The sequence below is a fragment of the Tamandua tetradactyla genome, chromosome 9, assembly GCF_023851605.1.
Source record: "Tamandua tetradactyla isolate mTamTet1 chromosome 9, mTamTet1.pri, whole genome shotgun sequence".
Classification (NCBI taxonomy): Eukaryota; Metazoa; Chordata; class Mammalia; order Pilosa; family Myrmecophagidae; genus Tamandua; species Tamandua tetradactyla.
The window spans coordinates 41932655-41947649 of record NC_135335.1 but is presented as its reverse complement, the minus strand read 5'-3'; the positions used below and the strand labels follow the sequence as shown (position 1 = coordinate 41947649).

Below are 14995 nucleotides of genomic sequence, written 5' to 3'. Positions count from 1 at the left end.
GATATTATTCACAATTGCAAAAATCTGGAAGCAACTCAAGTGTCCCATCAACCCACAAATGGATAAATAAAAGGTGTTATATAATACAATGGAATAATATCCATCCTTAAAAAGGAATGAAATTCTGATATGCAACAATATGGATGAACCTTGAAGACATCATGCTGAGTTAAATAAGCAAGATACAAAAGTACATTATTGTTTAATCTCACTGATATGAAACAATTTGGAAAAGCAAATTCATACAGTCAAAAACTGGAATATAAGTTCCTGTTGGCTGGGGTGAAGATACAGAATGGAGAATTAATGCTTAAATTTTACAGATTTTTCTATTTGGATTTGATGGTAAAGTTTTGAAGGTGGACGGTGGTGATGGTAGCACAGTATTATGAACATAAGTAACAGCACTAAACTATATATTTGAATAGGGTCATGAAGGGATATTTTAGGTTGTATGTTACCAGAATAAACATTAAAAACAAAACAAAAGCCTAAGACTGAATAACACAGTATACCCTATTGAAAGCAATCAACTTCAGTTAATAGTATAACTATAAAACTGTTCTTTCATTAATTGTACTAAATATACCACACTAATGCTAGGTGTTAATAATAGGGTAGCATATGGGAACTCTGTATTTTATGCATGCATATTTTGTTAACCTACAACTTTCCTAATTAAAAAAAAAGAATGATATGAGAAATAGATGATATTTTGAGAATAACCTAATATAAAAGGAGAAGTTGAAGGGAAGGAAACCAGGAGAGTAGGAAGACAACAATAAAAACCAAGCCCAAAGTAATGCAGTAGCCTGTGAGGGTAATTGGTCTCCTCAGTAAGGCTGAGACCCAGGGCCCCTTGCCAAGACCCTGTAAAAATATTTCACCAGCTTAGACAGGGGTTCAGCTGAGCTTCATAATGAGGGTGAGTAGAGGCAGAATTCAGCAGTCCACCACACCCATCCACCTCTCATTCCATACCCTATAGAAGCAGTCTGTGGCCTTCAGCCTCTTTAAATCTTACCTACTACAGCATGCACTAGAGGAATGGTCATTTTATTTTGCCTTTCTTCTGACATTGTGTAACTTGAGCTGCCTCAAGGCAACATGTACTAAGGCTCTTTAAACTTGCATGATGACACACTGCACAGAAAAATGAGGCACTTTCAGGAGTAGGAGGTGGTTATACTAGGGTATCTGGAGCTAGAGACTAAAACTGCTTACATTTAACAAGAGGAAAGGAGCCTGCATTTATTGAGCAATTTTAAGATGTTAGTTGGTTTACTCTTAATATCTTAAATCTGTGTAACAATCTTTGAGGTCATTTCATAGACAAAGAGATGGAAGCAAAACTTTAACTCTTTTCTGAAATAAGTCAAGGGATGAATGAACGAATGAATAAATGAATGTACAGTCCAACCACCATCACAACCAAAGCAACAGAAATCTAAGTGATTAATGTGGTGTAAGACAGGTTAAGTAAAATAGGTAGTATTTGGCAGAATCAGGATTTAAACTCAGGTCCATCTCACTTCAAACAGTATGAGCTGGACAACTGAATATTTCATGGCTAATCCTTCGTTTTAAAGTTCAAAATCCCTTACGTTTTCTCTTTTTGTTCTGCCTCTTGTTTGCTTTCCTTATATGTAAGCCTATGTTAATTTTCTTTGAAGTTAGTTAACATTTACACCCTTACACAAAGTATGTGCCACTTTGTTTTCAAACATTTTACATATATCTGCTCATATAATCCTTACAAACTTCCATGGATTAGATCTCATTCCTATTTTATAGACAGAGAAACTTAGACTGCTTAGGTCACTTATTCAGGTTCAAGTAACAAAGCCAAGTTACTAACAAGTAACAAATGTAAACCTCAAATTCTAATTTCAGAGTCTGTTTTTAACCGTGGAACTCTTTGTTTACTATGTATTGTTTATACCCATATTCATTTTCATATAAGTATATTCAGATTGTGTTAAATGTCCTTCTATTTCCCAGGCAGTTTAAAGGAATGACAAATGGCAAGCATTCTGGAATTATATAATGTACAACAGCCCTTTGGAGGCATTTTGCGGAATAATTTTGCAGACATTATTCCTTCTATTTCATCCATAAACACTTCCCATGGGAATTTTGTTCTTTGTGGAATAATTTCCATTGCAATAATTCTTATTTGTTTGCTCAAAAAATAATGGCTGGTTTCCACCATGCTCATTAGTGGACACAGGCAGCAACTTTGTGTTGCTTCTGGGAGCCTAGAATTCTCCCAACAGATAGTAATGATCTTCTTGCCAAACTGATTTACATATTTTTAACTTCAATTTACTTCCATAAATATTTACAGACACTTGACTTGGAAAGTCAAGGCACAATCACTGCACTCAAAGAGAGCAAGTCTCAGGAGATAGGTACCTGCCTTGCCAGGTGGAGAGGTCTCATGACAACATCCTATTTAGTGCCTGAACCCATTTAGTGGCTGAACCCACTGCAGAAGTCCTGCAGGAGTGGCAGCCAACTACCCCACGAAAGGTGGAGGAACTGCTGTTCTTACAAGGAACCTGCACAAAACTCATCCTCTCTGAGACTGAGCTTCCCCATTCATGGGACATGGTTAAATCTGTGAAGTCCTTCCCAGCAGTGCTAGTGGGCTAACATCAAGTTAATTTCCAAACTAGTATCCAATTTGACCTTTTTCCAAATACCTAACCAGTTGCTATTTACAAGACGCTTATTAAAAGGCCATTATTTCTCTAGTGTCATAAGTGCTATCTTTATTCTAATACCCAATTGGGTGTGTTTCTGCACTTTCCCTTCTGTTCCAACAGTTCATTGACCTATTAATTCACATGCTCTGGACAATACTTTCTAAATTACTGAGTATTTTGTAATACGTTGTTAAAAGTATTATATCTGGCAGGGTTTGCCCTCTTCTTCATCACCTCCCTCAATCTATACCCCCAAACACAGACACTTGTTTCTCTTTTTCCAAGGTTTCCTGACTCATTTTTCCATATGAACTTCAGAAGCTACTTGACTAGCTGTAGAAAAAAAATTTTATTGAGATCATGTTAAACTTATAAATTAACTTGGAGATAATTGATATCCCTATGAATTTGAGTCAATCTGTCCAAAACAAGTGATATCTTTCCATTTAATGAAACTGATGTTTGTCTCTCAGGAGGATTTTAAAGTTTTCCTTACATTGCACATGTGTTTCCCTCTAAATTCAAGCTGTCCAAACCTAGATATTTTCTTTAGCCCTCCTTCCCCACCTCCCTTCTTCCATCTCTCTTCTCCCTCCTTCCTTCCTTTCTCCTTCTCTCTATCCCTCCCCTACTCCTCCTCCTTCTCCCTCCTAAATCCATCCCCTCCTCTCTCTCTGTCTTTCTCTCAGCTATTATAACTGGAAGCTTCTCTTCCATTATATCTTCCTAGTGACTATTGTCAGTGTATATTAAGATAGATGATTTTTCTGTGTTAACTTTATATCCTGCTGCTTTCCCAACTTCAGTAGTTTTATCAAGGATATATTCTTAGAGGGCTGAGACAGTATTTTCATTTAAATGTGGTTTGTATGTTACTCAAGTTGCAGCAAATGTGCAATGAAGCAAGAGAGATGCATTTCTCAGAGAGGGAAAGCTCCATGTTCTCTACCCCTTCAACCATGCACATCCCAGAAATGAGGAAAGAGACCCAGGTGGAAGACTGGAGGGGGAGGGGGAATGTGTGCTGGAGAGGTCAGGTCTGCCCAAAGGGAACAGGGGTCCTTCGGTATCAGCTGGTGGCAGCCACAGGAGAATGTGGTATGTGTTATCAGGTCTCCCAAATTTACAAGCAAAGCCAGAAATCTGGAATATCAAGTGAAATCTTGAAATCTTAGCTTGGTTTTAAAAATACTCCAGGGCAGGGGGTGCAAGGGTAACTCAGTGGTAGAATTCCTGCCTGCCATGCGGGAGACCCAGGTTCGATTCCTGACCCATGCACTTGCTAAACGAACAAACAAAAACCCAGACAAACAAATTCAACAGATTTTGCTACAATAAGAGGATACTCATGTGGAAAAACAGTGAAATTGACCCCTGCCATTTAGCATACAAGAAAAAAAAAATACTCCCCGGGGCAAAATGGAATGATGAAACAGGTGTTTATGTTAAATATTTTCCACAAGAGATCAGATTGTGGCATCTGATAAAACAGAAGTGATCATTCAGACCCAAGGTAGGGGGAGGTAAGTGAAGAACATAAAAACAGTATTTTTTTTTTTAAGTTTCCTTAGACTGCTGTAACAAATTGCCACACACCTGGTGGTTTAAAACAACAGAAATGCATTCTCTCTGGAGGCCAGAGATCTAACTCAGTTCCTGCTCCCTTGGGAGGTACTAGGGAAGACCTAGGGAAGACCTAGGGAAGGCCCAGAGAAGGCCCAGAGAAGGCCTTTCCCTTGCCCCTGCTGGGAAAGTCATGGTTTCTCATGACTTCCAGGCATCCGTGAGCGTGCGGTCACAAGGCTTCAGTCTCTCCTGCACCTTCACGTGGCCTTCCCTCCTTCTGTCTGTCCTCTACTTGTCTCTCGTAAGGACACTTGCCAAGGATGTAGGACCTACCCAGATAATCCAGGAGGATCTCATCTAGAGATCCTTAACTTAATTACATTTGCAGAGACCCTTTTGTTCAAACAGTCACATTCACAGGTTCCAGAAGTTGGGCTGTGGGCATATCTTTTGGATGGCCCCCATTCAGTTCACGCTCCTGAATCATATCATGGAGACTGGAGAGGGAATAAAGCAAATATAATTACTCTGTAATTAAGGAATAATTACAGAGTAATCATCCATGCAGGAGCTCAGGGGCACCCCACGCCCTTGTTCCCATCCAGGATTATGTCCACTTCCTCTCTCAGAAATGACCAGAAAATTGCTTTCCACCATTGCAATCACACTGCTTTTCTTTGTAGTTTAACTACCTATTTCTGCCTCACTAAACACCATGGCTTAGCTCTGCCCAGTTTTGAACTTAGCCTAACTGGAATGACATTAGATATGTTCTTTTGTTTCTATTTTGATCATCTGGGATTAGTGCTAGATTGATGTATGTTTTTGTGAATGATTCATTCATTTTCTTTGATGTGTAGTATATCATATTCATAACCCATGAGTGTTTGGGTTATTTTACATTTTAACTGTTGTGAACATTGCCACTTTAAACATTCTTGAACATCTATGCATTCCACTTGAATGAACCTTTTCCAGGGAGTATAACTAGAAGTAGAATTTCTGGGTCATTAGAGTATGTACATTATCAATGTTAATAGATAAAGCCAACATATCTTCCAAAGTGCTTGCATGAATGTACCCTCTGAGTAGCAGGGAATATAAGTTTCCATGTTTCATACCCTTACCAGTGTCTCCCCCTTCCTTTCCCTTCTCTTCCTTCCCCTCCCCTTTTCTCCCCTTCCCTCCCTCTCTCTTTTGTTTGCCTTTTCCTTTATATTTTTCAAATTTTATTTTATTTATTTTTATATGTTTTTCATTTTCATTTTTATTCCTTCATCCATTCATTCACTCATCTATTCCACTGGCATCGTGTGGCTATGATGTGCCAGTAGTGTATTTTGAGTTGTCAGCACATCCTTCCTGAGCTAAAAACAGACCAGGAAAAGCTAAGAGCCTCTCGTTTGGATGCTAGTGAAATGAAAGCCTTGGGTATCCCAGGCATTTAGGCTGGCAGGAACGTCCCAACTGGAGAGGTAAGGCTTGTGTTGAGAAAGCAGTCATAGGGGCTCCTGGTCACTCTGATGCCATGTGAAGCCCCATTAATACCTGTCAACCCCCCTTGCTCTGAGTTGGTGGCTGTGTCCTTTGAACCCCTCTTGACATGCTGATGCCTCTCCTTTCTTACCACATGCTTATGAGAGCTTTATTGCTTCTCAGCTAGAAAGATCACCTCCCAAACACATTACCTGGGATGGATTATGTCTCCACAGATTTGCACACTTTGTTCCAAGCACAAACTTCGAGGGGCACTTGAGGGCAGTACCCCAATTAACAGGGTATAGTATAGAGCTGATAGGTATAGTAATATTGAGAGCTCAAACCTCTCTCATTATTACTGTGTTGTTCTAAGTTTAATTCCAGGATTATAGAAATGTTGCTCAACAATTGGGTAAATGAGTCATTTGCTCAGAATCACATAGGGATTAATTTCTGAAACTAAACTCATCTGGCCAACAAGTGGAATAATTTCTCATAATGAATTTCATCTGCTTAATATGAAAAAAAAAATCTTCTTCTTTAATATAACACTGATTTTATTCCCTGAGATTGGAAAACCCACTTTTGGTGCCTTGGGTTACCTTTACAAACACTGGTGATTTAGCTAATAATGCAAGGATGTGTGCCCAGATCATTTTTCTCTTCTGTGCTCTAGAAAGGATGGCAAGAAATCCCCAATTCACTGGGATACACACAGACATACACACTATATATATAAATACATACCATGTATCCATATGCACATATAAACCAGATATATACATAAATGTATTATATTCTTACATTCAATTATCAGAGTCATTCTAAGTTTTGCTTCTGCCCCAACTCTCTGCTGCACTGTGATGCCTGTACATCTTCTGTTGAATGCTTTATTTCTACAAAGAAGATAGTTTAAACCTCCATGCTGCAGAAACTGTGATGGCAGCTCAGTGACTGCAGCCAAGGCAAAGCTTTGGCCCACCCCATATCAAAAGTCCCAATCTATTAATAGGAAAAGAGCTATGGTACATTCCTAACCCAAAGGGTTGCCAAATTCCATTCCAAGACATTATAAAAACAGGGCTGCAGCAAGGATCCTTTTAAAAACTTTAATATCTTATTAACAAACTTCATTGTTTACAAATGAAAATGGGGAACCATGGAGACTTCATTTACCTTTTTGCCATGGTCCTGCTAAAAAGAAACAAACTGATCATCCTGTCCTGAAAGAAAACTGACAAGCCAACAGAAGGAAGCCAGAAGGGATTAGCTAAATTGAATAACACCCATTTGGCCTCTGCTTCTGCTTCTTTGAATGGCCTCAGAGAGGCTCTGTTTACTGCAACTGGCTTTTGCTCCAGTACTATCAGTCCAAGTGACCAGTTTTGACCTTTTGACTGACTCACCCTTCCCAGCAGGTGACCACTTAATTGTTTTTCTCTTCTACCTGCTGAGCTGCCCAGTTGCCTGATGGAATAGTTGGCCTATGTGGTAGTTTGGTAGAAGGGCATCTGATAGAAAGGGGGGACATGGCATGGCAGATGGGAGCACCCACCCTCCATGGCAGTAGTCCTCAAGCTTTGTTGGGTGTGAGACTTTTGTGGGGAACCTAGGAAAAAAGGGAAAAACTCTATTATACTTTAATGAGGCTGACCTTTTTTATCAGCTCTCCAGATGATTGCAATACCTACCACAGTGTATGACTCTGCCTTGAGGTAGAGGAAGCAGAAGCCAGGGTCTGGAATCAGGCAGACCTGCACCAAATCCCAGCTCAGCTGCTACCCTCTGTGTGCTCTGGAACAAGTGACAGCACCCCTCTGTGCCTGGGTTTCTACCTCTACGGAATAGGGATATGATTTGTGCCAAAAACCAACCCTAACACTTAGTGAGGGAAAATATATATGTGTGTGTATATATATGTATATATAATGCTTATTATTTCTCTAATTGTTACTATTAATGCAAATTTTAGAGGATCCAACAGAAATATGACATCAGGATTTTTGAGTACTTAGCAAACTAACCTAGTCATCTATTTACTCACTCATTGCATAAACATTTAAGCCGTTGGGTTGTTAGAATTCCAGTAGCAAGACCTTTCAATAGATTGCAGGAATGTAGAAGGTGGTCTACTCATGTTTTTCAACTGTGAGGCCTAGCAGTCCTGGGAAATTTTGTAATGCCAGAATGGCTTTGATACTGTAAGTCAAAGCAGAAGCTCTTCCATCAGAGTGAGATGTCCAGTACCTGCCCCTCTCCTTCTCCCAGGTAAAACCTGTCTGCCTTTTCTCAACCAATTCTCTACTTCCTCCAGGCAACCCTCCCTGACTCTCTAAGCCAGTTGTCTCTGTCCTTTGCTCTCACAGCACTGTACACCTTTCCTTCATGGAAACCACCACAGTTGTCATTTTATATTTACTTGTAAGTTACTTTTACATGTCTGTCTCGCTCACCAGACTGGATACAAGTCCCATAAAGGGTCATATCTGTTTTAACCACCAGGGTTTCTGAATGCAGGGAACAGTGCTTGGCACAGGGTCGGTATTGAATAAATGTCTAATTGATGTGTGCATTGATTGAACAACCACTTCCTATTATATTCTCTCAGGGACTCTACTGAGTGCTTTACAATTACTGATTCATTTAATATATATCACAGCTGTATATGACAACCCTGAGAGGTGGGTACCAATGTTAATACCATTTTACAGATGAGCAAACTGAGACACAGCATAGCTAAGTCATCCTCCCCAGGTCATACAACTAGAAAATGGCAAATCTGGGATTCACATCCCCACATTGTGACTCCAAGGTCTATATCCTAAACCACTTCAGCATCCGGCCTCTCTAAGTAATGGAAGAAAGTACAACTCTGATTCACAACTCTGGGAAACCAATGTAAGCAAATATTTCCTATGTTGGTATCTGACTGAGAGCTCTAGATTTTCCTACCAAGGCCAATGGATCTGCAGAGGAGGTGGTAAAGAGGCAGGGCTATTTAGGGTTGCCAGAAGGCAACCTCAGAAACCCTGACACACAGTGCTAGCCTGAAATTTCAGAATGAATAGCCTAGAACGAAAACAGAGGCAGAGCCCCTCATTGGGGGCTGCAAGTGAACCCAGGACACCAAGGCATAGGTGAACAGACCCAGCACAGAGGAAAATTCAGCAGCAGGTAATACTGCACCATTCATGTCCCTTTGTCATCTGCAGGTCAGAGGAGGGCAAGGCAGAGCTCCTACCAAACTCTGCAGGGTCCTAAACAAAGATCTGAACTAGAGAAGCAAGATGCAGAGCCTCTTACCTGAACAAGGGTGTCTTAGTTTCCTAGGCTGCTCAAAGCAAATACCACAAAATAGGACAGGTTAAAGAATGGGAATTTATTTGCTCACAGTTTTGAGGCTCAGAAAATATCCAAATCAAGGCTTGATCAAGGGTTTGCTTGATTTCAGCTTGTTGCTTCTGGGATTTCCTCTCTCTCTCCATCTCTCCCCATATTCATTCTGTTCACAAAGGACTCCAGTTAATGGATGAAGACCCATTCTGATGGAGGTGGGACACACTTTAATTGAAGGCACCTCATCAAAAGGTTCTACTTACAGTGGGCCAGATTGGATTTAAGAATATGTTTTTCTGGTGTACGTACAGCTTCAGACCACCGCATATGCATTAATTTGAGGCTGAGAGGGTAAAAATGCTGACAGTCCTCCCTCCCACCCCATCCCCCCCCAAAAAAGGGCAACAACCACCTAAACTCTCCCTACTAAAGTTCAGGATTGAGAGCCTGCTACTCAAAGAGTGGTCCATGGACATCACCTGGAGCTTGTTAGAAGTGTTGTATCCTCAGTTTTGTCAGACTTTCTGTATCAGCTTCTGCAATTTACAAGATCCCCAGGGGATTTCTATATACCTATTTTTGAGAAGCAAGGTAGTGTAGCACGAAAACCAGGAAGGAGGCCACAGGCCTCCAGGAACGTTCTGCGAAGTTAGAACAAGCTGAGACTAAGGATCCGTAGTTTCGGGAAGCAGGTTTTATTTGCTTTGGTCATAGGGCTCAGAGAGTAACCTCTGAAAGTCTGAGCCCGAACAAACAAAAGGCAACCTTAGCTTTTATAGACTCTTTGACATGTTAAAGACAAGGTAAACAATTGGCTGATTTAAGTTGAGAATGGCCCAAAGCTGAACCATTAAGGGAGGGGTCCCCACCCCAGAATGTCTTATCTTGCCCAAGTGCAGCTTCACCAGTTCCTGAAGGCGTGGGGGTTTCTATCCCAGGAATGCGTCTTATCTCACTTGCCTGCAGTTTTACCCATTCCTGAAGGTCAGGAGAGGGGGTTTGAGGATTTTCCACAGAGAGCACGGATGAACTAGAAAGAGGGGAAGGCCTGCCTGCTACAGTAGTACCCAGGCTACAGGTGGGCATGTCCAGCAGCCCCACCTGTGAGGAGGAGGAAGCTGACAACCAGACCAGGTGTGTGGTAAACAAACACAGCAGATTTATATGGGGCAGCATAGCTTGTCCCTCATCCATTTTCTGCTCTAGTTCAGGCAGAAAGCCCAGAGGAAATGGTGTCAAACCAGCCACCAGGGTGCTTGTTCTTTCCCCAGAAATCTGTTGATTCTATAGTAAAAGAGAGGTAAGTCCTTTCCTCCTTTCTTCCCTCTTTTGTAAATGTCCCACAGTCACCTACCTGCCTGTTAGCTGCCTGCAAATAAGTCTTTTCTCTACCAACACACTTCTCCGTTTCCAGCAGACATGTGGTACAGAGAGATTCATTTGAAGACAGAGATGTTTTATATGATGAGGTTCTCTCTAAAATGCTTCTTTCTGAGTTGGGGCATGTTCTAGTTTGCTAGCTGCTGGAATGCAACACACCAGAGACGGATTCGTTAACCCTAACTAATACAGAGCATGTACACACTAGTATTGCAGTTTGTGCCTGGTTTGGAGTTCAGACCTGAGGCATGCAGTAGAAGAGCTCTCTTCTGAAGCTCCTTTGTGTTCTTCTGTAAATACTTCTTCCTTAAATGCAAGCTGTGGTTTGGTGTTGTTCAGAGTCTCAGGGTGCGGCAATAATGCATGATTATTGCTGCATAACAACCCACCTCAAAAGTTAGTGGCTGAAAAAAACAATCACCATAGTCCTCTACTGGAGTAGGGGCAGGGTCTCAGCTAAGTGGTGCTTCCACTACTCTAGTCAGCAGGAGGTTTGGAATATCCAAAATGACTTTACTCACACATCTGTCACCTCACGTGTGATGGCTGGGACAACAGGGTCTGGTTGTGATCCAGATCTCTCCTCATGGGCTCATGTACCTCTGTCAGACTTCCTAAGAGCATGCCAGCTGGCCTCCCAAAAGGTGCCTTCTGAGAGAACAAACCACAGAGTGTACAAACTTATCCCACCTTCCAGTATCCCATAGACAAGGACAGAGTATACATAGGAGGAGACTCCCCTAGTCTTCCACTGTTCCTTAATCTGTCTTGTTTTCTAGCAGGGTGGGGGAAGGCAGTGAATGTAGGAAGGAAAGTGGAAGCTGGTCTCTGGTGCTGTGTGTGTGCATGTTGTATAAACATGGCCAAGTGCACGTGGTGTTCTTAGAAACATGGGAGGCTCACATATCTTTCCCTAAAGATTCTCCTTCATTATGGAATATTATGTTGTTCCAATGAATAGTTGTGTGGGAGCTGGGGAACAGGGGAGTTGACATATGGAGAATGGTGAGAGGGGAAGAGGGTATCTAAGCCAGCCAGATGCATCAATCAGCACTAATGATCAGAAAGGGATCAGATACCAGGTTATATTCAGTTTGGTTGGGTTGATGACTGTGAAGTTACAGTTGACTGGGTATTGGGTCAAGAGCCTCATGCTCTGAAAATAGCCTAGAAAATGAGCTGAGAGATGTGGAATATTCTTTTTTCCCTGAAATATCATGTAATCTCCTTTGCTGTATATGTTTCTCGTTTTAATCCTTGCCTTGCCTACTTAATTCAAACAGTTTAATTTAGAGTAGGTTTACTGTGAGTCAGGCCCAGAATTAGATGGCATGTATGTAGGGGTGAATAAAGTTAATCCAGGGCTCTCCCATTGTGCAGTTTGGAGTCTGGGCTAAATAGTCTATGACCTTAAAGGGAAATTTTTGAGTCATTTAAGTAATGTGAAAGCATGTCCATCTTCTATGATTCTTGACCTTAAACTCTATAAGTTTCTGAGGTCTTCCTTCTATCACAAGCAAGACCCTGTGGGGGAAGGAGGTGATGTGATCTTAATTTTTAACAACAGATAAAAGGAAGATAAGGAAGAGTAAGGGCTGACTTGCTCATGTTTTCAGTACACGTTGGCATTAATAGAGACGGGAGTCACAGCTAGGCTTTTCTACACCAATTCGTCTTTGTTTCTGCTGTTAACTCTAACAGGAATGGCCCCAGTACAACATTTAAAGCTACACTATTCTAAAGAGGCAGCTACAGAGTTCACGGGAGTATATCTCCTTGGGTCTCTACTCATCTGGACAGACTTTTTGAATAGCCTTGGATTTTATGTTGGGCTTGGTTTATCCACAGCCTCTTCAAAACATTTTGAATAGGAAGTCAGTAACATAGTGGGACATGACTGAATGAAAGAAGGGTATTAAAATGACATGCACAGGCCAGTAGCTGGCAATGTCAGGGAGGCAGAAGAGCATGGTATATTGATTGACCTTGGGCATGTTTCTCATCTGCAAAATGGGAATGATGATAAAAAGTACTGCAGGAGATCATTGATAGGAATACAAGGAAGAATCCAGGTAAAGCACATAGCACTGAAATTGTCAGTGCTTATCTTGATGGTGATGTTGGAGATATCCTCAGGCATTTCATAATGATTGCATCATCCTTAAGGTCCCTAATGCAGATTTCATTGAGAAAATGTCACTTGTAGGTCATATATCTGCATTACAGATTATTCTGGCAGTTTAGCCACAGGTTAGCATTATGATATATTTTTTTGTCTTCCATTGATTTTTTTTTTTGATTGACACAAAAGAGCTTCCAGTCCACTAAAACAAAGAAAACCCATCATTGGTATTTTATTTTATTTCCAGACATGCCAGCAGCGCCCTGCAAGCACTATCCTATTTGTTTAACTCCTTTTAGGGTTTGATGCCTACTTTACATCCCGCACACTTGAAAACAACAGAAGAAATGTCTGGTTTGCTGAATACTGGGAGGAAAACTTCAACTGCAAGTTGACGATCAGTGGGTCGAAAAAAGAAGACACCGATCGCAAATGCACAGGTAATTTCATTCTCTCTGTTCTTCTCCTCTTACTCTACGTGGACAGCATTGAAATGTCTGCATAGGTGACAGAAGGAAGCTTAGCTGGAGACAAATTGAAAAAGTAAATTGAATTTAACTAGATTGTTCAGAAAAATGGAACAGAGGCATAAGTCTTGCAGGACAAGAGAAACACAGATGAGAATGTATTCTTTTCTACCTGTTCATCTAGAAGTAATTGATATTGTCATTGAGTCCTTGAATTCAGAAAGAGTCATGTTGCTTTGTATGGTCTCACTGATAAATACTGGTTCATGTTCCAACTAGCAGTATGAAGACATTTTCACACGGACAAAAATTTCTGACAAATCCTGTACCATCATGGGATTTCACCATTACTACTGACAATGTATTTGATAACTGAAACCAAGTGTTTGGGTTTAGAGGAATGAGAATTCCAAATGATTTTAATAACATATAAGTTAATGAGTCATCTGCTATTTAAAGTATTCTTAAAAATACTCACTGAGGCTCGCAAGTAACCTTGCTTGAGTATTCCACATAACATATGCTGTGTATATAATAGATGTATTTATTTTTAGATATATGAAGTCAGAAAAAATCATATATTCATTTATTCATTCACAAATATTTATTGAGGAATGCCTTTATACTAAAGCCTGTGCTAGGCCCTGGTGATATGTTGAGGAAATATCAGTTAAGGACCCTCTTCTTATACAGCTTAGAATCTGTTAAGGGACTCTGATATTATTCAAGTGATCTTTAATTGAATATGTAATTATGAACTGCAATAAGTGTTCTGAGGGCTATGAGGGCATATGACTAAGGAACTCATCCAGATTCAAGGTAGGCACTGTCTCAAAGGACTTCCTTGAGAGGAAACAGGGCGTTATTGCTCAATGGGTGCAGAGTTGACGCCATCCAAGTTGGCTCATTGCCTGATGTGCATAGACATCAATGTTGTGGCACCAGGATTTTGAGAAAAGAAAGAGTTTTATTGTGAGGTCGACCAGCAAGAAGACAAGAGCTAATCCTTAGATCTTCCAGAGATAAAGATGTTTGAGACATTCATGCCATTTTGGGTAGGTGGTTATGGGAGTGGTGTAGCATAAGGCGTGGATAAGGATAGACTTGAGCATATCAAGTGGAGCATACATAGTCTCAAATCATGCTGCTTCATTTAATATATGTTCAAAAATGGCAGCTTAGCATGATCAGCGGCTGTAACTTTTACCATTATAATACCATAATCATTATAAGTGCTATAATAATTGATAACAGAGGTGACTTCAGATCAAGACTTCACCTGACTGCACGCTGTTGTGGCTGCAACTTGTTAGAACCAGCTTTAGCAGGTACTACTAAGAGAGAGGAAAGCAGAAAACTATCTTGTGGCATAGCAAGCTTCTTATGAATAAACATGAGGAGGTGGGAGCTCAAAAAAATAGAAGATTCATACTTTTACAAGGTGGTAAGGGAGGGGCTACTCTGGAATAAAAGAGGGTTAGTAGGCGGTGGTTCCAGTCTAGTGAAAGAGTCCTTGAAATAGTCGCATCATTGTAAATGTGCTTAATACCATTGAGTAATACAGTTAATAAATGTTTGAAATAGTAAATTTCATGTATATTTTACCACAAAAAAGCAAAGAAGAAAAGAAAGACTTCTTTGAAGGAGTGATATACATGCATCAAAATCCAAAGAAGGAGTAGGTATTGGCTGACTAGGAAAGGCAAAGGATATATTGACGAATTTCTGATAGAAGAATAACATGGCAAAGACCTTGTGGCAGGAGGAATTATGGTCCACTGAGGATGCCAAGAAAGTGGGAAAAGGTGACTGAAGTACAGAACAGCCTAGGCTGTAGATGAGATATGGAAATACAGACAAGGCTTCATCCATGCAGGGTCATATGCGGAATTTGGTTTGTATTCAGAGAGCACTGGGTGTTACATAAGAGCATAATG

General features: G+C 40.6%; 1 protein-coding gene across 1 annotated transcript in view; it reads left to right on the top strand.

Annotated features, from left to right (window-relative positions):
• The window catches only part of GRM7 (glutamate metabotropic receptor 7), a 1019804-nt gene that overhangs the window by 610629 nt on the left and 394180 nt on the right, over positions 1 to 14995 (top strand). Inside the window, 1 exon segment of the mRNA XM_077116680.1 lies at positions 12891 to 13031. Coding sequence (XP_076972795.1) covers positions 12891 to 13031 — 141 coding nt within the window.